Genomic DNA, 25,643 nt, shown 5'->3' on the forward strand with positions numbered 1-25,643 from the left:
TACAAACCCCAACAGCACGCTCTCTGCCTTTTTCTTGCGGCACGTTTTCGGTGCTCTGCGTGCTTTTAGCGACAGCGGCGCGGCCGGTTAACGGCGGCTTCCCGCTAATCCGGCTGCTTTGAGGTAACTCGATGCGTGAGTCGAGTTTATTGTTAGCTTCGGAGCCAAGAAAAAGCGAGCTAGCGTTTTATTTATTTTTTCTCCCGTGCAACAATGCTTGGAATACAACGTTCCGCTCTATAAGCCGTCCTTTCAGCTGCTACACTTCATGCCACAAGAGTGCGCCGTGTGTTTATATATAGGAATAACGATTTAATTGAAGTACACAAGACATTAGGCCGACTTAGATAAAAAAGTGTTCTTTTATAGTGATGCATCACTATATCACTAAATGTGCATCACTATATATCACTATATAATGATATAGCGATGCGCGGACACTGCCCTCCCAGTCAATCGTGCCGTCGTAACGCACTCCATGGGTGGGTGTGCGTGCATGCAAAAACCGCGCGAACAATGGCCCCCCAGGACCTCCCTCCATGATGTGCTCGTCTTCTTTCGTGTCACGCGAACTGCGAAAAGAGGTCCGCGGCGACCGCTATAATGAGGCTGCTCGTTAATTATTCCGCGCTCTGACCGACCACCGCCATCCGTGCATGCCTGCCTGCCCTCCGCGCGCGATGTGACGACGCGCACGCGATCGTCACCACCACCGCCGCTCACTGCCACGGTCAGTCAACCAACCCCATGCGAAGTAGACAGGTAGGAACAAGGTTGAAGGGGGCGAGGTCAAGGCACGCCGGCGGCGACGGGACGAGCGTTTACATACACTTCCTCGAGGCTGCTATATAGGCGCGTCTTCTTCCGCAGCGCTTTGGCGTCGCGTGCTCGTTCCGCTCGGCGGCGTGACGACTCGCGTGTGGCTCGTTATCGCCCTCCACCCGCTCATATAGACCCTTTCAGCGTGGTTACCGAGGCGGGAGAGCGTTTGGTTTTGATTAAATGTGTCTCTTCGGGCGTTGCTCGCGGCAAACTGTAGCGCGAGAGAGCTGCTGTATGCGTTGTGGTTAGTGACGTTGCGCGTTTCGTCTCGCTTTTCTGTTTTTTACCCAGTCTATGTAAACGTTACAAACGAGGGATCATTTGGCGCCGCCGCCCTGTTACCCTTTGGACTGCTGTAAGTATGTTTGACTCGGGCACGTAGCCAGGATTTTTTTTCGGGGGGGGGGGGGGGGGGGCAAGGCCTAATTATTCGAAAGAAAGTCTTTGCATGGCAAAAAGAAAAAAAAAAGTTGCCCGGGAATATAAAAGGTTGGACGAATTCCGGGGAGGGCCCGGCCCCCCCCCCCCTTGCCTACGTGCCTGGTTTGACTGACACAGAAGTAGTTTCGTTGTAGTATCCGAAAATTCGTCATAAATGTGTACATATAACATCGTTTCAATGGCTAGACTATTCTTGATTTACTTCGTTATAGCCGGTAATTCGTTATATTCACATTCGTAATATCGAGGTAGAATGACGAAATGAAGAAGTTCGCAGTGATAAAAATTGAATCAACTCTCACAGGATAGGGTAAGCTGGAGATTATTCTAGTACACTATACTGGAGATCATCGGATTCGGGAGAGGCGGTCGTCCTGGAGTGGACATAAGAAAGGCTGAGAATGATGATGATGCTGATGATGATGAAGCAGTTTGGCAGACCGCGCCGCCTAAATTGAATAAGTGAACACTTATTCAAACTTCGCCATGTGTCCATGACGCCCGATGTATTTCTATAAACGGAGCGTACCGCGATAAACTTATACGCAGACTGCGAGTCCTTTCGTCGGTCCTCGTCTTCTCTCGAGTGCGAGTGTGACAGATCGTAAACATCACGAGCCACGCCGAGTAGCTTATAATCCGCGCAACGAGCTGGACACACTGTATACGTAGGATCGATGGCCTCCCCCGCGGGACTACAATCGCGTCAGCACGCGCCTTCTGTGCCTCGGACGCGTTGGAGCGAGCGTCCGTAGACGCCGCGCGTAAAACCTCCGGATTATGCAGCTTTGCTCTTTCTGCGTGTATGTGCTGCAGCGGTGGGGTTTCCTTGCGCAGGCTGCATGGAGCGCGCGCGCGTTTGTCCGTCGACAGGGAGGAGGTGCGGTGGGGCACTAAAACGCTTATGGCTTCACCCCCCCCCCTTACTATTTAAACACACCTCGCCACAATATACCCTCCTCCACTCTCTTCCGCTAAGCCGTGCTCGACTTCCTACCGTCCCGCCGTTCAGGGAAACGCACAGACGCGGCACGACGACCGCAGACGCGTACGCACAAAGAAACGGAACTGTGTGGTTTTGTCGGTGCGGGGCGACAACTGTGCCTACTCCTCGATGAGGGCCATTTGTCAGCGGGCTGTCAGGCGCGATGAGCTCGGGGAGCTCACAAAAGACAGGTCTCCAGGGAGTCGCCTCGAAGCCCTGTTTGCGCTGGCTTTTTTACAAACCTGCCCACACTACCGTGCTGTCGAAGGAGCGCGGTCGGTTGTTCTCGGTTTAAGGAAATAAAAAAAATATACATATAGAATGAGATGGAACAGCGGGATTCGAGCACAGAACTGGCGGCGCGCCAGCTCCCTCTGCTGTGTGTATACGTATCTATATATGGTCTATTCATATTCTAAACAGGGGACCAAAACGGGCCCGCAATCCACTTGCGCAAGCCGCGGCCTTTTCGGTATGAGGGTCTGCGAGGTCCACGTCAGGTTGCATGTCGGTGTGCCAGTTATAAGTGGCCCGCTTCGTCATCATGACGTAACCAGCTCACGATGATGATGATGCATGCCGCGCCAACACGCCACTGGCGGTGTCGTGACGCCCACTTGACCCGCTCGTCAAGCGCGAAGTGGCCCTTGACGAGTTGGGGTTGCGTCCTTCGCCCGGCCACTTAACTCGATGCACCGGTCTTACGCGCTCCGCATATATGTAAGGCAAATTTATATCTCGTCGCTTCTGGTTATCGTTGTTGGTTATACCCGTGTCACTCGACGTGCGCACCATCATATCATTCTCATCGCTTAATGTTGTTTTAATGACGAGCACGGGCCCCCTTTGGCCCATCTGTGCTGTCCTCTGTAAGTTAATAATGATTGTTGGGGTTTTACCTTCCAAAACCACGATATGATTATGAGGGACGCTAGGCCATCTGGTGTTCTTTAACGAGCACCTAAATTTATGTACACGGGCCTCTATAGCATTTCGTCTCCATCGAAACGCGGCGACCGCAGCCGGGATTCGATCCCGCTGCCTTCGTGTCAGTAGTGGATAGCCACGGACCACCGTGGCAGGTCCCCTGTAACTTGTACGACGGTTGCCGGATCGAAAGGTCCGACTCCTCGAACTCTTTAGAAGTAAAAATCCGTAGCGCGGAAGGAACAAGGATAGCACGAGAGCACAGGGCTGTCGCTAACTTCCAACTGTGGTTTATTGTCGAAAAAAACGATTTACACGCATCTAAAGACCCGAATCGAGTATCATCTTCATGATAATCAAAACAAGAAACACAGTCATCAGGACCCTCGAAACATGTCCTCATTCCTTTCGCGATATGGATTTTCTTCTAAAGTCATGAACCAACTCGGCCAACGAAACGTTTTACTAATGCGGGAACTCGTTTTTTTTTTTTTTTTGAAGTCACGTGTCTGATGTATAGTGCAATGGCCCTGTAGAAATGGAAGCCCTTTCAAGTGCATGGCATAGTATTCTAAGCCGATCACTATCAAGGGTGCTCAGTTTCAGCGTGCACTCGTTGTCTAAGCCACATCAAGCGAAAGTGAAATGCGCCCGTAAAGAGGTACGGCCTCCATAGTTCATCACGGATATCATTTGTAAGCGGACGATACAAGCCTGACCGTTGAGGCCAACGCGCTGCAAAGACAGGGATAGTGGAAGACGACAGGACAGGACCGAACTCACTAGCCCAGTAGTCTGTACTCTTGGAAGCCTGACCGAAACACCGCTTCTTGCACTTCCCATCCTCACGTATGTCGGTTCAGTTCATTTTGAAGATCGGCAAGCCCCCTGATTCTCCGGAGCATTTCGCTTTTAGAACTGACCAGCGCAAGTAGTTACACAGAAACGAACGGTTGTCTTGCATATATAGTTTTACGGTTATGCTGGCTTATGAACATGCAGTGCATGGCTTCGCAATGTTCCTGGCCGCAAAACCAGGACTCGGAGGAGCAAGCTAAGTGGAATGCGGATATTGGAAACCCTCTGAGCGGAGACGACCTGTACAAGGGACATTGCTTCCAGCCTCAAGGTTGAACCCATCGCCTGTCCAACCTGGAAGTGGGCGCGTCTCTCGAGTCATTTTTTAGATTCGTGCTTTCAAAACATGCCCATCTCGAGCGATAAGCCGGTCGCGATCACGTACGTCGTACGCAACAACGACCAGAGTACGCCACTTCGTCCCCTCCTCCTGCAGAATCGATACAAAACCGCGTTCGCGGTGGGGTCCAGCTGATGGAAGGAAGCCTACCGGAGAGAGAAGACACGCGCGGTGGTAAAGTCCTCATTGTTTTCCAACGCTGATGATGGTTCACCGCAGCAACAACAGCCAAGTGTTCGCTGGGAAACGGGCGATCGCGCACGGTGCGCGTATACGGTAACGATACACGCCCGGTCACGATGCGTGCGGATATGAGGAGGAAATATGGCGATCAGGTTTCGAGGCGAGCGGCGCATGCAGGACGCCGAGGCGCGGTCCCCCCGCGAGGAAGTCGTTTCACCGTCTTCTTCTCTCCAGTGCCGTTTATATAGTTTCCGTTCACACGGACTTCTTTCTTTTCTATAGAACGGTCATCGAGTGAGAGGCCTGCTACGCGCCAGGTCTTGGGGGCTTCCCCCGCGAATGTCGATATGAGAATGGCGAGATAGCAAACATGTTCCTGCTTGCATCCCCGGATACAACACGGCTTGATGCCCGATGTCCAGCCTCTCTTCGTTTCTTTTGTTTTCGCGAAAACATGTTGCTGCTTGCGTTCCTGGACACAACGGAGGTCTATATGAAAGCTCTGCGGCGTCCAGCCTCTCTTTTTTCTTTTTGATTTCGCTGATGGTATCTGCCCTTCTATGGCACCGTGGTGTCCGGTTTTGAAGCCTAATGTGGCAACTGTGAGGTCTAGTCAGGCGACCGGTCTCGGCATCGAAGTGTCGGCACACCGAGCAGATAGGGTCGATGAGACAATGCGAACTAAGGTGTACATACAGAAGAACGTCATTTACTGATCAGCGGTATACAACGCTGTAAAACATTTCAAGGTGTCTTGATTTACATTAAAAATAAATGGAGAAGTCAGCACGGAGCGAGTATGCTTTAGCCTGCAACTAAACAAGACAGGGACCAGAGGTGTACTCCGTGCGGTGGAGAAGAGAGGATTAATTTTGACCGACCGCATTATTTAACATACACTGCAAGTTCGATCAGGAGAGCATTTGAGTTTAGCTTTCATTGGAAGGCGGCAGCATCGTGGACAGGTAGAGAATCGAACCCACCACGTCGTTCTTAGGCAGCTCCAGGATACCAGAGGCCACTGAGCGACTGAAGAGGAGGCTCCACAACCGTCGTGCAGACTTGTTTGTGATTGCGATACATCCACTAAATGCCGCCCAGCAGGAGCGGATCTACGCGTTGCAGTCGCACAGACAACTTGGTATAGTATACGTGTGCTAATGTGTCGGAAAACGTGCTGAGATATAAACTTGAAATATAGAGAGATGCGTACATGGGCGCGCATCCTTCCAGCTCCTTTGGTTTCGTTCTCGTGAGCTCACTTATCGTGCACCTAGGTTTCTCCGGATCTAAAACAGCGAAGGGGTGAGGGACCCCCTTTTGGTCACCGTTTCCCGAAAAAGGTAGCAACGTTACGAAAGGCGGGGGAGTGCTGTGTTTAAACGTGCAGCTACCGCGAGATCAGGAAGAGGGTGGGGGCTCTCAATTTGGTCCATCTCATCGCAACACGAGAGCACGTCGGGTCCACGGGGACGGCGTCTTCTTTGTCTGCAGCGGAGGAGAGAGAGAGAGAAGCGCCCTAGCCCAGCAGCAGCAACCGGGCGGCTTCGGCACGCACGGTAGCCACACCGGGTCTCTCGCGTATGCTGACGCTACGGGAGGGGACGGGCTCACAAACAGGTTTTAGCTCTCTCGGGCCCCCTTCCTTCGTCCACGCCACTGTGGCTGCCGGCGCGGCGCATGCCACGGCCCGCTGGACGGCCGGCCCGGTCTCGAGGCAGCAAGAGCACGCGAAAAGGCAACAGCAGCGATGGCCGCCGTAGATAGCTCCCGTTGCGTTGTTGCTGTGGCTATGCCTGCCGCCCGATCTCGCGTCCTGCCGCTGGCCTGCGCGAAATGGCCGAGACGTCCCCCCCCCCCCCACTCCTCTCTTATCCAACCTCCCTCTTCTTCTCAGCTGTGGACTGTGTCCGCGCGTGCTGGAGCGTGCATGGCCCGTGGCTTGGTGGATAAGCTGCACCACCTAAATCCGAGAGTCGCGGACGCTGCGTGGTGCAGAATGGGTCGGGTGTCGTAGTTGTTGTACACCTTACACCAGCCCGTGCACCATTCACGAAGTTGTGCGGCATTGCAGATCTCCCAGACCGCCATAGATCGAGGCACCCGCTGGTCGTTCTGACGTGGTCACGCGAAGACTGCCGGATGAGAAACACACACGGAAATATGCGCGCGCCTCTGCGCAATTGAGTTCCCCACGCGCAGCTGTATATTCACGATGCGGTGAAGTTCATAAATATCACCGCCACGTGAGTGTACAACTGAATATAGCTCAAAGCACGCTCGAAAACCGCGGCCGTGATTCTAATGGTATGCTGTAAAGCGATAGCCCATAGCATGCTAAAACACTCGGGTCACGCGAAGGCACGAATGGCATCTGCCTATACTGTAACATACGCATGGAGCAAAGACGCGCGGTTCTTTAGATCACGAACTTCGTGCGCGAACGGCAGCCGTATACCATCAGTATACAAGTTTCGGAAGCTTCGTCGCAGGTTTGATGCACTCAGCAGTCCAGCCTTCTCACGGAATGCGCCACCCCTCTTCCCTTTCCTCTGGGCCTTTCAGTTCCAGCGTACCATACCTGGCTCCTCTCCGCAGGACGCGGTCACAAACGACCCGGAGGACCGCTCGTTACGCAGATAAGGTTTCCACCCTCCACGGCCTACGCAACAGCAGCGGCGGCGGTGGTGGTGAGAAAGGAAGTCGCGAGCGCGCACCTTGCGAGCGAGCGTGGCTTTGGCACCGCATTGTTGTGGCTGCGACAGGTGTACAGCGGCGTGCGCTTGACTGCTCCCCGAAGGGAACGACTCAATTCCTTACTTCCGCGCCCTACGCACGCGATGCCGAGTAACAGCTGGCGTCCGCCGATCGGCCACTGTAGCAAAGCCTCCTTTTTAAAGTCCAAAGCCTTACATATGCCTCATCAAACGCGAAAATTGACAGTCGGCGGTGTCTGCGTCAACATGAGTGATGGAAAAGATTATCATCGCGTCATGACATCACATATCGCCAGAATTTGTACCGTCATCTCGACGTCACATGATGACGTCATTACATGACTGTTGCTTCGTCAAAGGTGGGCCTATCACGGAGGCCATGCAAAACCAGGAGAGGGGCAGGAAGCTTGCAATGTCTGTGATCCTGGAGGCAGCGGGGTTTTGCGTTAGGTGCAGAACGCTTTCGGAGAAGGGCGGGAGAGGATCAATACATCGACTGAGCAGAAAAAGAAGATGGATTTCGCTTCGTGTCGTCTTAGGCGACTGCATAAGGGACCTTGTGCGGTTTTTTTTTCTTCTGTATACTGAAAACAATGTAAACTGTGCCTCTTCCTAAATACTAAGTTATCTTCACCGCATAGCTCGTGTGGCCGCACAGCGGTCATCATCTATACACCAAGGTGTCGCATGGGCCATGTATAATGTTTCTGTCTTCGCATTCCAGAGTACACCGCCACAGCCAGAAGAACTGCATAGAAGTAATTGACCGCGCTGTTGGAAACTGTACTGTCGGTCGGCGACGCGCGTGCAGCATGCAGTTGCGTGTTGGTGGCGGTCCAGCGGAGGCCGGAAGCCGCGGCATTCGCGCGCGCCTGCCGCTTCAGCCCGTCGCCTGCGCTCCTCTTCGCCATGCTTGAACGAGCGCGAAACGAGCCGTTCATATCGCATGCTTTATCGCGCGAAGTCCATGCGGCCTTTTGTCTCTATCATTTTTCTTTTTCTAATGAATGGTGACATCTTCATCTATAGACAAACACGTGCACCCGAAGAAGCTGGGAGGCAGCGACGTTTTTGTATCGAGCCGCATTTTGCACCGTACCCAAGCCAAGGAAGTGCAATAGCTAGCACTTCGTCATATATATAGGGATCTCATCTTTATTTTTTTCTTACAATTAAAACTTTGAAGGTGTAGACTATTTTACGGATGGACTTAGGTTCCGCAATACATGGGCTGTTAACATTGCCGTTTTGCATCTTTACCAAATAAACGAACAGTGCTAAGATAGATGCAGTTGCGTAAAAGCGGCTGGTTCGGTGCATCCAACATCCGATGTTACAATGCCTTGTTAATGCACGTCGTGGCATACAAAAAAAAAAGAAGAAGACATTCGTTTAACAACCCAGGTGGCGGCGCCTGTGTGTCCGTAAAATCGCCTATTCATTGAAGCATGGACAAAAGGTTGTGGGTTCGATTCCAAGTGGCGACAGCGGTATTCTGATAGAGTATGATTGCAAACGAGACATAACGAAACATACATAACAACAAATAAACGAAAATGAGGTTAACGAAGAAGCATGACTCTGGTTTGTTACCCTGCACGTTTGTTGGGGAAGGGGGGTTAGAAAAAAGAGAGGATAATGTGCATGTGGCCTTTGCAGGAATGCGTATAGAATCGTCGACAGTGCATGAGTCCGAGTTGGCGATCCCGTACACTTCGTCAGGCATGTTTGATTTTTGGGACGTAAACTACATCAGTTACAAAAGCTTTGATTTAGCCTGCGTGCTGTCGAGACTTCGCCCCTCTCGTCACGTCGCTTGCTCTTCACGCGGCAATCGTGCGAACTGTTTAAGAAATCCCGCTTGATAGGCGCAATCAACGTTTCCGTTGCTATAGAGGTTAGAAGCGTCTTACAGTGGTGTTGGGAGGATCGCCGCGGCAATGCTGGTGACTTTACAGCATAAGCAGTGCTTTCCTAAAAATACGAAGATAGATCTTTTTTTTACAAACTCATACAAGCACACATCAATTCTCGTCTCGGGTCCTTGAAACAAGACACGTGCAGCAAACCCCGCGCATACCACGGTGCATACATAGAACCGAAAGGACGCTCGCATACCCGAAACGTCATCGTTTTTCTCAAAACGAACCGCATGCTTATATAATTTACAACCGCTTCGCCTTTTCTTCTTTACAATTCACTTCGTTCGAGCCCCGCCGCAACGGAGTGTTACGACTCCTCATCAAAAATCCGACCGCATTCCAGCGTTTCAAACGTGTCCACGTCAGTACGCTCTCTCATATACATACAGCTAGAAAAAGAAAATAAAACAACGTACGTGCCCATGCAGCCTTTGGACGTGTATCCACATTTCTCCAGGTGTCAGACCCCCCAAAAATATGGCTCCTAGACCGTACACGGCGATATGCGACCTTGAACTGTCGAGCTCTGCCACTAGGTGGCGTCGCGCTCTTTGCAGGGGGCGCTCTTATTACTTTTTCCTCTCCTCCTCCACTTCGATTTCCCGTCGCCACTGCAACAGTATACACTACGCACGGGCAATGGAAAACCTGCAGCTCCGTATAAAACCTGTCCCAGTTGCATTGAGCGGCCATAAAATATGTATACCCGTTTTGCAAGGCGGTATACTATAACACGGAGAGGGGGGGCAAAGCGTTTGAACTGTGCGAGAGAGTCGTTATTCACTTCATTGTTCTACGCACTCGGAGGCCGTTTTTCTTGAGTGATTCGTCCTCTCTGCCCTTCTGAATGCCTTTATTCATTCGCCTCTTTATTTGTTGTTGTTAGACGGCACACCGCCGCGCCCCTTTTGAATGGCATGCGTGCAGAAAATACAAGGGCGACGGCGGGACTCCCCATTACTGCTAACAATGGCTTTCGCAGGGTTTATATACTCCTCTCGTGTTTTTTTTTTGTTTGTTCGTTTGTTTGTTTTTCTTATCCGGAGAATCGACTGCGTTATACTCGCGGCCGAACGTATCAAACGGCATGCAGGGGCGGGTTGTTTCTTCATCTTCTTCTTTCAATGACAGCGTCTGGGATTGTAAGCGTTTACGTGTTTTCTTCACAGAGTGGATGGTTTCGATTTGCCGCGAAATGGATCGATGCTCCGCCGTTTGTTTCTGGCCTTCTGTCTTTTTCTGTTGGCTGCAGAGTTGTAACTTGGATTGTTGGTGCACTGGCACTATCGTATATACGTATGCAGGCTGGCCTACTGGCCTCTTGCGTCGCTTTTATTATTTTTGTTTCATCGCTATGTTTTGACGCGTGTTCACCGCTGAATAGATATATGCTGAGCCAGCCTGCAGCTCTCGTGTGAGGAAAAGAGATTACAGGGTATACGCTGATAGTGACGTCGTCACATCGTTACAATGGTCCGCTTACGTATACGAAGACGAGAAATGCCTCAAGCAGGAGGAATTGCGTAAAGAATTGCCGCTTTTGTGCTTCCATAGGGAATTGGGAACGCTCGTTCACTCATTCGACTGCATAGTTGCAACTTTAGAGTATACAAATATTGTAAAAACGTACTTCCTTAAAGATATGTAATGTAGGGAAAGGCAGTTTAATGAGAGAGAGAGAGAGAGAAATACATCAAAGACAGGGAGGTAAATAGATTATGTCCACTTTGCTATGCCCTACACGTGGGGTGGGGAGGGGGAATTATGGGTAAACGGGAGAATGAGATAAAAAATGAGTGTACACAAATCAAAATACACATCTACAACGATGTTAACCAGACGAGATATCATTGGATGTTCTGTACAATGGGAAGGGAAAGCGGGCGTGAGAAAATGAAACAGTATTAAGGGTGATAGGAGGTTATGACACATGACGTAGTACACACGCCTATTCAACAATAAGGCGTGTGTTTCGTAATGTTGCCTTTCACTTTCCTTCCCGCGTTGACGCAGTGCGACAATATTGAGATATGAAACATGTCCTTCGGAGATGCGACCTCAGAAAACCATATCTGATAGCGAGTGCCCCGCCGACGGCCGAGGTAAGACCATGCGCACAGGCTCGTGTAAACATGCTCCAAGTGTTGGCCGACAACGTATACAAACGCTAATCGAATACCGACCACGCTGCCCGAACAGCTAGCTAATCGGCCTATAATTACATAGCGACCTCCTTTAGATCGCCCCGAGACACTGGCGTCGTACTTTCCCCTGGTGATTTCGACGTGTAACTCGATGACGAGCAACGCGCCGCTAACGACAACCCGTTCGCACGCCGCTCACGTTTCGCAAAAGAAAAAGGGGGGGGGGGGAGTTGCGACTCGCACGTCCTGACTCCTCGCTGTGCTGAGCCTTGCTCTAGATTCTCCCGACCCTTTGCTAAGTATCATGCAACGGGACTTAAAGGACCGTTACATATAGTCTCGGTTTCCAATGCTACCATTGCTGAATCCAATTAAGCTCTAATAACCGTTAGCAGTTTTCTTTTTTATCTATTTAGCATACTTCCAATACCGGAGGGCGTCGAGTTAGCGAAGAAATACGGGCGCTCTTGCTCATTCGCGCATTCGTGCGTAATTACAGCACGAAAAAAAATTAATCAAGGGACGCATACAGACAGGACAAGCGCTTGTCCTGTTTGTATGTGTCTCTTGCTTCATAATGCACGAATGTCCGCGTTGCGAACACCGAATAAACGTGTGCGCGGACGCGCGAGTTTTAAAATCTGCCAATTAACTCCACGAGGGTGCACGCTCACGCTTCTATGCGCTTTTCAACTCGATTGGCAAAGGCATACGGGATCCTGTCAACCAGTTATATATGACCGCGTTCCCCTTGTTGTTTCAATTTGGCTTCTGTGGGGTCCCCCGCATAGATACAAGTTGTATAGAACTTTCCAGTCACGTGGGTCATTTAGCGGGCGTTCTCTCATTCTGCGCACGTATCCTGCGCCCAAAGCCTTGCATTAGCATGTTTAGTTATTCTGGAAGTGGTTATATACTTTCGTGAACTGCGCCGCATGCCCTGACTAATCGTGGCGAGGGCGCGTAAAACTCCAGAACGCAATTGGATTCAATGACCAGCACTTATACTATATATAGGTGCTGTTCCAGCGATTCAACGCTATATGGACGCGGTCGAACTGGAATGATTCGTTTATCGAGTGTGTATATATAGCGCGAGTTTTGAGGCATTCCATGGGAACAGTTTGCGCAATATGTTCCGCTTCTGCAGTGAATAACACGAACGTCGTGGTTCAACAGTTGTGACAGTTAACTGATTGCGAAGAAATCAGTATTCCGGATTCAATTGCCCATCCGCGGTGGCTGCATTCCAGCGGTGTGCGGTTGTAAAAAAAATCAAAACACAAATTAAAAGTCGCCTGCTCAGGTATAGCCTTACCCATAGCTTGCATGTACATCGACTCGGGTATCCGAGCCAATCAGTTATGTTTGCAAACTTCGCTCGATACATTATTTCTATTCGAGCGTGAACTCGTCGTCACCTTTCGGCCGGATCACTCACCTATATATGTTCACAAGTGCGCGGGGCATATCGATTCACATGACCCACTTATCGAACACCCGCTAAGAAGGCGCGCGAGCACGGAATTTAAAGTGACGTTTACACACATTGCTCACATAGTTATGCGTGCACCCTCTCGCATTTTAACTCTGACATACGTGCGTGGAGAGAAGTTGACGGCGTGTATTGAAAAGCCGCATGTGACGCAACGCGAGAGCGACGCGGAAAAAACGATGGGACCCTCATAAATTTTATCTCGCTATTTAATAATGCATGCGCGTCTTCGCGCCTGTGAACGATCACCAAGTAAAGCGCCGTGCGCGGCATAAAATATGTGCACGCTGTTGCAGGCAGCGTTGTATGCGCGTCGTATGCATGGGGGACGTCTGAACTTGTTACGAAGTGTGTTTATTGTGTTCGTTTCCTTATCGATGGTTGGAATAACTTGAGGGCGGGGCACTGATTGACCGGAAGTTATTGTAAAGAAGGCTCGGCTTCCTAATGGCGCGAAGTTCGTCTGGTTATTTTACAGCGAATAAACAGCGTATTGTATTTTCATGAAGAGACCTTAAAATTAAAAAAAAAATTGAATGAATGAAACCTTTTATGGCTAGGTTCTGGCGAATCGCGTGCGCGGACAAAACATGCGCAGAACAACAATTTTTGGCGAACCGATTAACTCGAATATTCCATCGTTCTTGCGTCGAAAAAAAATGGACATGACGCAAAAGTAAACATAAAGGTGTATGATTTCGCCGACATGGCAAAATGACGCGAATAATTATTGCCTCAAAGACAAGACCACTTGCATAACAAACGAACGTCATGTTATTTTTGTGCTTTCGAAACAACGGGGTTTCTTATGTACCTCAGGGTTTCATTTTGAGACCGTTGATATGCGTCATGTGCGAGAGAAACACCGGGTGTATGTCTGTTCATTTGCTCAATATTGTCAATAATGATAACATATAAATTCACAATCGCAACATTAACTATAGTAGACCCACTACAGTCACAGATTCGCTGGCTTCCATCTTCAAGGTAGCAAGGAAGGAGCCTGAATTTTAATAAAGAGCGCTGGTGTAGCATCGCTTATCGGAGAGTCCAACAACCATCCCGTTGTGTGCGTTGAGATATTTATCTAATAGATATCAGACAGTAAGAGTTATATCTATGGCCGCGCGTGCAGTGTATACACTATTCGCATTAAAACGACCCCCTTATCTTTTTGACAGGCGTTGGTCAGGAGTGTATAACTGCAATTGCTGATAGCCCCTTTCGTGTAACCGTTGCACGCGGCAGTGCCGCTCGATGGTCCACCGTGTTTCAATCATTAGCTGCCCCACGGCGTTCGTATATACTCGATTTGCATTCCGATCTGCGGGCCTTCGAAGGAGCCCCCCTCGTGCAAAGCTCGCACACAATCGGCCGAGACGCCGGGTATTGATGGAACGCGTCCCGACCGAGCGGGTTCGCTCTTTCGCGAGATCACGCCCGGCCGGCCGGCGGCGTTGCGCGCGGCGCGCTGGGTCGTTTCGTGTATACCGTATTTGCGCAGTCACGATAAACCGCTCTTCTCGTATTTCTCTCGCAAATGTGAACGTCTCGCACTATATATACTACATCCGATGTTATAGATGGCTTGCGACGACGTCACTGAGACCGCCATGTTGGGGTACCCCAATTGTGGGACGCGAAGTTTCTTACTCAAAAATGGAAACATCTAGCCCGCATTTTGCCACTTGTCAAGCTTCTGACGTCACGTTAATGTTATCAGCGCGTCGCACGCATGGTTCTTACGTTGCTGAAGCACAGAGGTGAATAACGTTCCGGCAATTCCGGCCACGGCGGCCGCATTTTCGACGGAGGCGAAAATGCTCGAGGCCCGTGTGCTTATAGATTTAGGCGCACGTTCAAGAACCTCAGGTGGTCGAAATTTCCGGAGCCCTCCACTATACGGCGTCTCTCATAATCGTATCGTATACCTGACGACACTTCCGATTGGTCCGGGAGACTCCATATTTCTGACCATTCCTCCCAATTGTATACCGGCGTGGCCGTAAGTCCCGCTAAACAGCCACCCGAAATGAAAATAATAGGTGACAACGGCTCTAAAAATCTTCTGGCCTTGAGGAACCAGAACTGCATGCTTGCCATGGAACACTCCCCCTGGCCACTGACGTAAATGAAGGGAAGGCCGCCTCGTTTGTGTGTGGCCTTGGTTATTTGCTGTTTCGCGTGTACCTCGACGAGGAACTCGCGATGGCTTCACATGTACAGCACCGCACTCAAAGCTAGCTTCGCCGCCGCACAATGTTTTGCGCTAAAGCACGCTAAGTGTGGAAAAAGGCTACTCTGTTTTGCGAGTCATAGCAAATTTTGTTCTGCGCGCGTATGTAATTACACATGCGCGCCATAATTACGAGCCCCGGTATGGTCGCCGACGTGTAAAAACTTTACTGCAACCAGTCAGAGCTGTGTATGACGTTACGACGGCCTTGAGAATCGAGAAAGAAAAACGCCTGCGGTACTTTCTTGTTTTTTTTTTTTTCGTCGACCCCACGCTCTCATTGTCTGTACCTCCCGATTTTCGAGGTCCCTATAGGTTAGCAGATATGCATCCTGGTTTTGGGATGTAAAACTCCGACAATTATTAATAGCGTTCCGGCCGCATCGTTTCGTTATCACATTGAGGCAGGTTAGCCGCAACGTGATTATGCTGCCCGGACGTCGGCATATCCGCCATGTTGGAGTACCGGTAGACTAGTCTAAGAAGCTGCGCCCATGAATCTACGTGCATGTAATCACTCACTGGGCTTCGCAGCCATGGACAGTAAGCAAGGGGGGGGGGGAGCTGACCCCGCCTCCCCACTCGATGTTTTTAGAGTGTAGGTCCCCCCCCCCCCAGCGATCCCCGAAATAAAATCCTGGCTACTCCCCTACCTATACGCAGCAGAAGTATACATAATGTAGCAATTGAAGTCAAGTCAAGCTTATTCTTTTTCAACGGCACATGCGTGTAAAAGATGGGCCATCCGCGTAAAAGCCTCTACGTACAGTAGTTTGTCGGGGTGGTCGCACGCGACGTTTGTCATCCGTGTACAGCATAGCCTTGTTATCGTAACGACTTAAAAACCTCAATTGAGTAGTTAATTAAAATGATGTACGCCTCTGTGTACACATTTGCAGGCGCGGATCCAGGTTTTCCTCAGGAGTGGGCTGACCTTGATGTGGTGATTTATTGATGATTGTGATAATTACAGGGATTCATGCTTGCGATCAACGCTAATATCATTATTAATAATGAGAAGTGCGTTCGCGTCGCGGTAAGCTATCCAACGGCGCAGTAACAGGAACTAATGACTTCGCTAGTTTGACACGTGCCGCATTACGCTGCTCAGTAAAGCGCATACAAACTTCAAGAGGAGGGGATGTCGGGACATTCGGACATCCGCCACTTGATCCACAAATTCGCATCCGTTGTATATAGTTATAGGCGAGCAGGTACGGTACGGACTCGGCGTGCGGGACGGCTTCTCGAATCCATCGCGGCAATAGCTGGGCGGGAGCGGCGGCTCGCTTCGGGCCGGTCCGATATCTAGACCAGGCCGGTCGCCCTTGGAGTTTCCGTCGCCGGGCGTGGTCGGCCGGCGAGGCTAGCTGCGCTCTTTTTCAGCCTCGCCAGAGAAAGCCTCGCTCCTTCCTTCCGGTATGACCCTTTCCCAACACTCCTCTAGACAATCCCACATTGCATGCGCAGCGGCCGACTTTTCTTTCTTTGCTTTGCTTTATTTAAAGCACGTTGGCGAGGCCGCGCTGCCCAGCCCAGCCTCTGTTGCCGCAAGAACGCTGCAGCGTTATGGAAACTGTGCGCGAGCGGGCTGGGTGTTGGTTATAATCTTGCGTTAGATTGAAAGAGCCGTTTCGCCGCAGCGGACAGGACGGGTATTCGTGGCCGGTATACAAGGAACCGGCCTGTCCGCCACCTCTAATAGACAAGTCTATAGGAGGTCTATAGACAAGTCTATAGGAAGTCACTGGCCGGTTCAACACCTCCTACGGACAAGTGTGTAGGAGGTCTACAAGGAGCGCTTCCTGTAGACAAGTTGTCTTGCGCTTCTTCTTTCTGCTGGTGGGGCTTAGGCGTCTATAGGTTTTTCTCGATGTCATAGGAGGTCTGTGGGCAAGTATATTGGAAGTCACTGGCCTGTCCAACGCCCCCTATAGACAAATGTATGGAAGGTCTATAAGGATGGCTTCCTACAGACAAGTTTATAGAAAATCCGAAGAAAGTCTTGTCCTACAGACTTCGCGAGTCTATAACACCTCCTATTGACAATCTTATGAGAAGTATTATATGACAGATCCCAGTGTACGTAAAGCATGTGTTAGCATTTTCAATTGGCTGTCAGTGCTCGTCATGTGGCTTCCTATGTGTTTCATCTTTTCGCACTGTACTCCACATATACGGAAGTCGAGGAAATGTTGACGAGTCGCGGGTGTGACAGGATAGCAGAACATAAGTAAAATCTTGGTGAGGGTTAGTTGGTAAATTTTTTTATGGCGCTAAACTAAAGCAGCGAGACTGAACGATACATATATCCACAAGCAGAGAAACAGGTATACAGTCCCTGATGTTTGTTTCTCTTTGTGTCCTTGTTCAGCCTCCGCTGTTTCACTTCAGCATTAAAAGTAATGCACAGTCAAACGTCTTCACAACGAAGTGCTCGGGACCTTAAAGATACTTCGTTACACAGACAACTTCGTTCTAAAGTTCACATGTAACGTAACGTCCCCAGTATATCCTGGACATGAGGAAACCTTCGTTGCGCATCTCATTTCATTTAGGGGCGTTTGACTGTGCATTACTTTCTGTGTTTACTGTATTACTCTATTACTTACTGTGTTTGACTGTGTATTATTACAGGACAGGTATACGTCCGAACGCCGGCGAAGGCCGGGACGGTGTTTAGACGACACCCAAGTAACGGGAACTGAGTGTTCTATAAATTAAGCATCACACTCTTTCTTCTCTCTCTCTCCCCCCTCCCCTCTCTTCCTGTGTGTATTTATAACACAGAGTTGATGATACAGTGATTGGAACGGAAATCGACGCCGGCCACAGTTGCGGGCTGCAGCGAACATTGTACACGGAGAAACGAGGTTATATATAGTTAACGCGTGTGGCAGTTAAGGCAAGTTTAACTGGAGATTTTAATGATGACGATATCCTCGCGAAAGTTGGTGTTCCGCATTCAAGAATCCCGCTCTGTTTCCCTGACTGTATAGCTTGACGAAATGAGTTGTCCGAGCGCTTGTTGTGCTGCACTGATTTAGCGGGGCCGGGTCTAATCTAACATGCGGGCGGTATAGTGGCATAGCCGGATAAATAAGCGGCTATGGGGTCCACTCCGTCCCGCCGGCGCCGCTGTTGAAGAGGTTGTGGGGGGGTTTGTCCGCGTGTATAACATCCATCCTCGTTCACCATATGCCGGCGGCAGCGGCGGCGTCTGTACAGCGAGAGAAAGCGTCCGTTCTCTTAAAAAGTCCCCGCTGTGCTGCAGGCGAGGAGTCGACCGACCGCCGTGCTTGCGCTGATTGCGGCCGGGCGCGGTCCATGGTCGCTTTCCTTTTCGTTTCAGGAACAGTTTGAAAACGAAAGAGTTGCGAAGGCGTTTAAGGAGTAGTCGGTTGCATGTGGAGTCGTATTGTAAACGCAGCGCTGTTTGTAAACGCAGCTACATCAAGCGCTCCTTGTTTAGACTCGTACCTGGCGCCGTATATAGACGTAAAACGTTCACGTCTATTTGGCGAACAGATGGTTTCGCGGAATACATCCGTATAGTAACGTCTGTATTCCGCATGGTAACGGATATATTCCGTATAGTAACGGCTGTATTCCGTATAAGAACGGATTTATTCCGTATAGCAGCGTATGTATTGCGTATAGTAACGATACATTCCGTATAGTAACGGATATATTCCAATTTCCTCGAAGTGGTACAATCGTTAGCTGTGTCGGACCCTTGACGACTGCCCATTTCCGAGAGGGTGTGCTGCTCGTCGCCACCAACCTTACAAAAATAGATTTATACAGTCTATAGACTGTCTAAACCCATTTTTAGACAATCTATAGACTGTCTAAATCTATTTTTGTAAAGGCAGGGTGATGGTGTCGTGCCAACTTTACCGCACAACACTAACATGTTAGTGTTATATATAGCGTCAACACTAACTTTTGTTCGTGTTTTCCTACCGTTTATTTATTTCCCATTTCTTTCTTCCTATCTTCATATCCTCGATAAATTTCCTATTTCCGAAAGAGTAGGCAGGCGTTTTGCCCATCTCAGTATAGCAGGTGTCAGGCTGCTCCCTCGTTCCTGTCTATTTGCGTATGTTAATTGCATATCAAATAATATGCAATTATCAATAATACGCTCGTTTGAGGTTACCGTGAGGTAAGAAGCACCTCAGGTGTGACGAAGCATAAAGATAGGTCAGATCGCTCATAAACATGGCAGAAAGTATTAGCGGCGTTAAAAATCAGCTTTAACACGAACTACACGATTGAGCAATGTGTGTGCCTATGTTGCAGTATTTGTTGTCTAGTGAATACGCATTAGGGGGGGGGGGGCGTTGCCCCATTTCGATGTATATGTTCTCGTATTGTTTGTATAAATTTAAGCCGTCTGTAAACTGCGTAACTTTTTTTCATGCTCTTCCTACGCTATGTATGGGCCTGTCAGGTATTTTGAATAAATAGATATTTTAATTCAATCGCAGTGTTGTACGCCTACCTGCTACGATCTCAACTGATAGTGACAGTACTGTAAACAAATAAATAAATTTATACGGTTAAAACAAAATTAAACAAGATTACAGAAGAAACATCAGCCCGCGAATTCGAAACGATGTACGCTGCAATTGTGTTCACTTGTTGAGAAGCGACCGCTCAGACAGTTTTACGGAGGAAGAGATAATTGAACATTCGATAAAGGGAAAAAGAAAAGAAGCAACCGGTTAGCGCGAGCCGCGCAGCGACGGCGCGCGCTCGCGGAACAAAATTATGTCACGCGGAAAACGAGCGAGTGTTCGCTTTCGGCGCGTTGAAGAGGAAACTATATATTTCGGCTCACTCCTCATTTCGCTTAAGCGAGCAATCAGGCTTTTCTTTTCTTCTTCCAACGCTTTCGCGTTTTGCACGGCGTCATTACGGATTACGGAAATGGCGAGCGCGTTGATTCTATCCGCGCGTTCGTCTTACGATAAATCCTTGCGCCAGCAGTTAATCCGGAAAGCTGGCCCGCTTTGTACTTGCGTACGAGCTTCCTGCTTTCGCTGATTCGCTGAAGTCGCTAATTGTTCGGCTTATAGGGCTTTCGATTGTATAATTAAACAGATTAAGGTCAGTAACTAATCGACGTATAGTTCCGCATTCGTGAGTTGATCTAAGAATTATGGTATGTATTACCTGTGCTCAAGCACGCATGCATGTGTGGCTTTCACTTGAAAAATAGACCAACTCATTGCTTAGCACCAGGGAGCGCTATTACAATCAGTGACGCAGACAGGTTCTTTCGCTGTTGTACATCTTTCTTTTCACTCTCTGCTGAGTCATATCACACAACATCACGAATATCAGATAACCGAAATGGCATCGAACCGAAACGAAATTCTCATGGAAGTTCCTTCGGTAATGGAAGTTCTCTACGCGAGCATGTTGGGTCGACCCACATTTGTCATAAGAGAATCGCTTTTTACGGACAGATGCGAAGGATAAAAAACAGCTTGAACATATTCTCAGTGCTAAAAGTGATGTGTAGGTTGTTTGAGTTGTTCTCAACTAGAGCACGTGTAAAGTCTAAGATGGTTTGATAATTGTCAACACGTGTGAATTCTCATCATTTGCATAACTCACTTTCAGATTTTTTTTTTTTTTCGTGAGCGCGTCTGCAGCCATTGCCTTCGTTTTCGTAGCGGGATTTCTCGCGTTTTCGTCACGTGATCAACAACACACGGATTGATGACTTCGCTCAAAAAAGTCGAGAGTGTGTGTGCGTGTGTGTAGTCTGGAGATGGTCCATACTTTCCATTGAACATACATTTCTCATCTTACTCATATCGCGTGGAAAGTTGCACCATCTATAGACTACGTCGTTTATAGGTCCTGTAGAATCTGTACCAATTACGAGCTCATAGGATTCAGTGCTTAGGGCTACGAGAGGTATTCTGTATGTTGCACCTGCGACGTTCTTACAATTACGCTGTGGCGTGCTTTCAAAAAACGGTATCACATATGCTTCGCTTGTGAGCGAAGCGGTATTTGTATAATATACGCTTTGCGCATGCGCCTAATTGCTGATGCACGCATGTTCGCCCGTCTCTGTCTCCAGCTATACGATCATCTCAGCCAGCAGGAGTAAGCCATAAAACAGATGCCTATTTTCTCAAATCGTTTTATGCAAAAGGCGTGTCATTTCTTAGGAGGGCTTGCAATCAGTGCTTTATTTTTGAGATTAAAGTGTCGGATTGCGGAATTCCGCGGCATAAATGTATACGTCATTTATATTAGCATTGCTAATAGGCTTTTGAGCGCTGGAGATATACTGTCCGGAAGATGTCCTATGGTATTTCACTAACCGCCGTAATGATTGTGTAAGCTCTGTACTAAACTGCAGACTATACATAGTGTAAACTGAGCTTTCTGTTAAAATGTTTCTAAGACCCATGCATCTGCGCACATAGGTATAATATACACTTTTATATACTAACGCAAAAGGAATGATGTTCTTTTTCAGCACAGAAAGTGCCCCTGTACGTGCCCAAAAGGAATGGTCGCGTTCTATGCGACTCGTATGTAATCGTATCGACTTCGTAAGACACCTCATGCAGCCATCGAATTCTGACCACTCCAACTCGATCCGGTCAGTGCCTTTCCGATTGTCTCCGAATGCGATGCCACGCTCTTACAGTTGTATACGGGAACTATGAAAAACCGCCCAACCTGCGTCACCACGTTAAACTACGATGTCTTTCGTCGGTCCAAGCCTTCCTAACCCGTCCAGTGGGGCACATGAAATTCGTGGGCACCACAATGGCGGAATGACCACCAGGGGCAAACCGATGGCCTTTACGGTAACTATACCGGACCACTGCTGCTGTAGCCGCGATGACTGCTATTCGTTTAGTCTTGCTTACCAATTGCGTTGGTTTTTTTCTTGGCTTGAAGGTCATGTGAACGTATCTGAGACAACTCTCGACGACCCCTTTCTAATGGCGTCTCCTCCTTGTGAGGACGCACGCGCTGGTATGCATGAGAAGAAGCACTTGTCCGCGTGCCATTCCGCGACGCGCATACCTGTCCCGTCTCACGGGAAAACCAAAGTGCATACTGTGTGTCTACATACACGGTGTGCGACCGTCATAAAATATAAAGTAAGTAAAGGGCGCAGTAAAGTACACGGAGAGTGCGTGCCGACGCATGCAGATGAGTTTCACCGGAGCCCGAAAAAGTAGCGCGTGTCTCGCGCAAGAAGAAGAACAGGGTACGAAGAAGAAGGCGGCCTGCAGGCTTGACCGAGCAGACCGGCCATTCCCCTCTCGCCGGAGAAGAAGAAGAAGCAGAAGGGGGACTCACCGTCCATCGGAAGTGGAAGGGCAACCTGAGCAGGAGCTGCCGGTCCGGGTGCGTCTGCAGCGAGAACGAGCTGCCGCCGATGAGCGGAGACGTGAGGTTGCCGAACGTGCACGCTCCGGAGAGGTCCACCTGCGCCTGGTACTCCTTGAGGCAGAGTCGGAAGTACGTGTTGCAGCGACCGGGGCATCGCGAACCACAGCACCCGCCGTCCAGCAGTAGTCCACCGGGGTTGTCGATGCCCAGGACCTGGAGCTCGAAGAAGCCCGACGCGCGGGCCACGGGCAGCAGTAGCAGTAGTAGCAACAACGCGCACGAGCACACGAGTAGAGAAATAATAGGGGTGGCACAAGTACGCGCGCGGGGAAGGGCGATCGCGGTGGTGGCCATGGCTAGCTGCCGTCGTCCGGGCTCCGGGCGGCCCGCGACTCCTTCTTGGACATCACGGTGTCCTCCCTCCAGTTGCTGTGGCCCAGGTCGCCTCCTGATGCGGACCACCGAGAATCCATGGCGGGCTACCGCCGCCGCGTCCAGGGACCGCGCACTGTCACCGAGCACGAGCTTCGCAACCGCCGCCGCCGACACATGCTGCTGAGCGATGTTGCTCCCGCGGCGATGCGAATCCAGCGCAACAAGGGTCTCCGCCGCCGCCGTCGCGTTGTGCTCTCCTGCCACTCGGGGAGTACACCACCCGGGCAACTGGTTGCTCCTGCTCCCGGAGCGTACACCGGCTGCCGTAGGCCGCCGCCCCTCCTCCTCCTCCAGTTCGCGCTACCCTCTCCCGGCGCCGCCCATGGCTTGCTTTGCTGCTGGGATTCCGTGGCCATTGAAAAAGGCCCCCACCGCGTGGGGCGGTAGCCGGCGAGAGAGGGGTGGTGGTAGAGGGGGCAACAGACCGGCGCCGGACACCGGCGGGGGGGCTCAGGTGCAGGCGGCTTCTCCATCAGCAGCAGCAGCAGCAGCAGAAGCCACCCCGTCTGAGAGTGCGCGCGCTCATCTTCCAATCAGTGCAGTGGCGGCAGCCTTTTCGGCATGAGGCCGCCGCGGAATGCACCGCTTTCTTTTTTATTTTTTCATTGCCCCCGTCGTCGTAGTTAGCCGGACACACGAGCGGCGCGTCTTGACAGCGTTGCCATCTCCTCCCATCCCCTCTCGATCGATGTACTATGGTCATTGACGCCGTAACCCCATCGGCGGCGGCTACCTGCTTACGTCACTGACTCCCCGACGCTCTCCTTATTATCGAGTGGACACGCACTTTGATGACTCCACTCCCCAGACCGCATCCCTCTTTCTCATCCACCGGCGTCTCGTATCTTCGACGCTCCTGTGTCTCTTTAAGGGCGCGAGCTCTCGTAGCTAGGTTAATTAAATTTCCGACGAACTACGTCGCCTCGACGGCGTATAGGCGTGTGCATTCAAGCTCTCTGTCACTGCGGTGTACACGGCAGGGAGTGCCGGCATCCTGGTGCGCCCCTTAATTTTTTTTTTCCTCTGGTCGACTTGCCGTGACACGAAGACAGTGATAACACGGTGGTAAGTGCGTACAACGCGCCTCATTTACGAATGCGTGTACACCGCACTGGTAAATGAGGTCTACAATGCAAGCCGCTGCATCATCCATTATTACAAGCGACTACCGGCTGATTTGCTTTCTTGCGAGCCTGCAGTCACCAGAAAACATGGTGACACTGATTATGAGTATATGGTGATGATGATGATGATGATTGTGGTGGTACAACGCGTCTCATTTACCAATGAGCGCGCTACTGTTTCAGGCACCGTCCTATGAGGAGCCTCTGCATCATCCATTCTTATAGTCGACTACCGGCTGATTGGCTTTCTTGCGAGCCTAGAGTCACCAGAAATCATGGTGACACTAGTGATGGTTATGGTAGAGTGATGATGATGATGATTGTGGTACAACGCGCGCCTCACTTACCGATGCCCGTGCTGCTGTTATAGGCACCGCTTTATGGGAGCCGCTGTGTCATCCATTATTATAGGCGACTACCACTGATGGTGATTATGATGTGAAGATGATGACAACATAACTTTGATGGAGGCACCCAGGTCCTGTCAAGCTGTCCGCGGCAGCTTTTTGCCTGGGGGACCCGCAACTTGTGGGTTGGAAATAAAGTGGATTCTGATTCTGATGATGTCCTATCTCTTGCGCCGGGTGATCGAGGAGGAAAATTGGACCTGGCGCTCACATAAAGGAATTATAAGGCGAAGTCAAAGTTTATTTGACATCACGCGTACATATACATGCACGCGATGCTGTTACCCGCCATGGTTGGTTGTGGCGCTTGAGTGCTGAACCGAAGGTCGCGGGATCGAATCCCGGCCGCGGCGGCCGCATTTTCGATGGAGGCGGAAATACGTGAGGCCCGTGTATACTTAGATTTAGGTGCACGTGAACGGACCCCAGGTGGTCGAAATTTCCGGAGCCCTCCACTACGGCGTCCCTCATAATCATATCGTGGTTTTGGGACGTTAAACCCCAACATTATTATTATTATTATACACGGTGCTGTTTTAGAGACACAGACGAGAAGCCTTTGAAATTGCTTGACGCAGGCCTTTCGCCCTACCCCCTTCCAGTAACACACGCACACACAAAAACATAAATGAAAAGATTGGAGGTTACAAAGACAATAAGTGTGTACTGATGCACAGTTTCATTCAACAGCAGAGTCATTGTACAATGTGTGATAACAGGCAATATCGCTATACAATGAATCAACCAGAAGAGCTATAGACGATTGAGCAGTATAATTGAGCAGGGCACGTATAGCGTGTCGGCAATATAACCGCTGCTCACTAAGAGTAACAGACTGGATTCCAAGAGAAGGCAAGTTTGCGGTGATCACGTGGCCCAAACACGCACAGGAGTGGGCTGATTGGCGAAACATGGAAGAGGCCCTTGCCTTCCAGAGGGCACAGTCAGGCTGGTGACGATGATGATGAAAGAGAGGAAGAGAGAAAGAAAGAAAGACTTTGTGGTAGACATTTGGTTGGGAGAGCTGGAGAAAAATGACGTGCGTGGCCCCGTTTGTACCGATGCCGACCGTGCGTACCAATAATGATGCCACCAGCTCTCGTTGTTTACCCAGCCTTCCGGATATTATGTCAGTAAAGCTGCTTTATAGGCTTCGATACTGTGCCCGTGTCACTTGGGCGCACGCAACATGCATGCGGTTCGGCCGCCGCGAATGATACCTAGTTT

General features: G+C 50.1%; 1 protein-coding gene across 1 annotated transcript in view; it reads right to left on the minus strand.

Moving 5' to 3' along the window:
* Window positions 1-23,179, minus strand: part of LOC119373703 (protein jagged-1a) — a 124,138-nt gene extending 100,959 nt beyond the window's left edge. Inside the window, exon 1 of the mRNA XM_037643766.2 lies at window positions 22,418-23,179. Coding sequence (XP_037499694.1) covers window positions 22,418-22,804 — 387 coding nt within the window. The 5' untranslated portion in view covers window positions 22,805-23,179. The remainder of the gene's footprint in view (window positions 1-22,417) is intronic.
* Window positions 23,180-25,643: the final 2,464 nt, after the last annotated feature.

This window comes from Rhipicephalus sanguineus, chromosome 11 (assembly GCF_013339695.2).
Source record: "Rhipicephalus sanguineus isolate Rsan-2018 chromosome 11, BIME_Rsan_1.4, whole genome shotgun sequence".
NCBI classification, from domain to species: domain Eukaryota; kingdom Metazoa; phylum Arthropoda; class Arachnida; order Ixodida; family Ixodidae; genus Rhipicephalus; species Rhipicephalus sanguineus.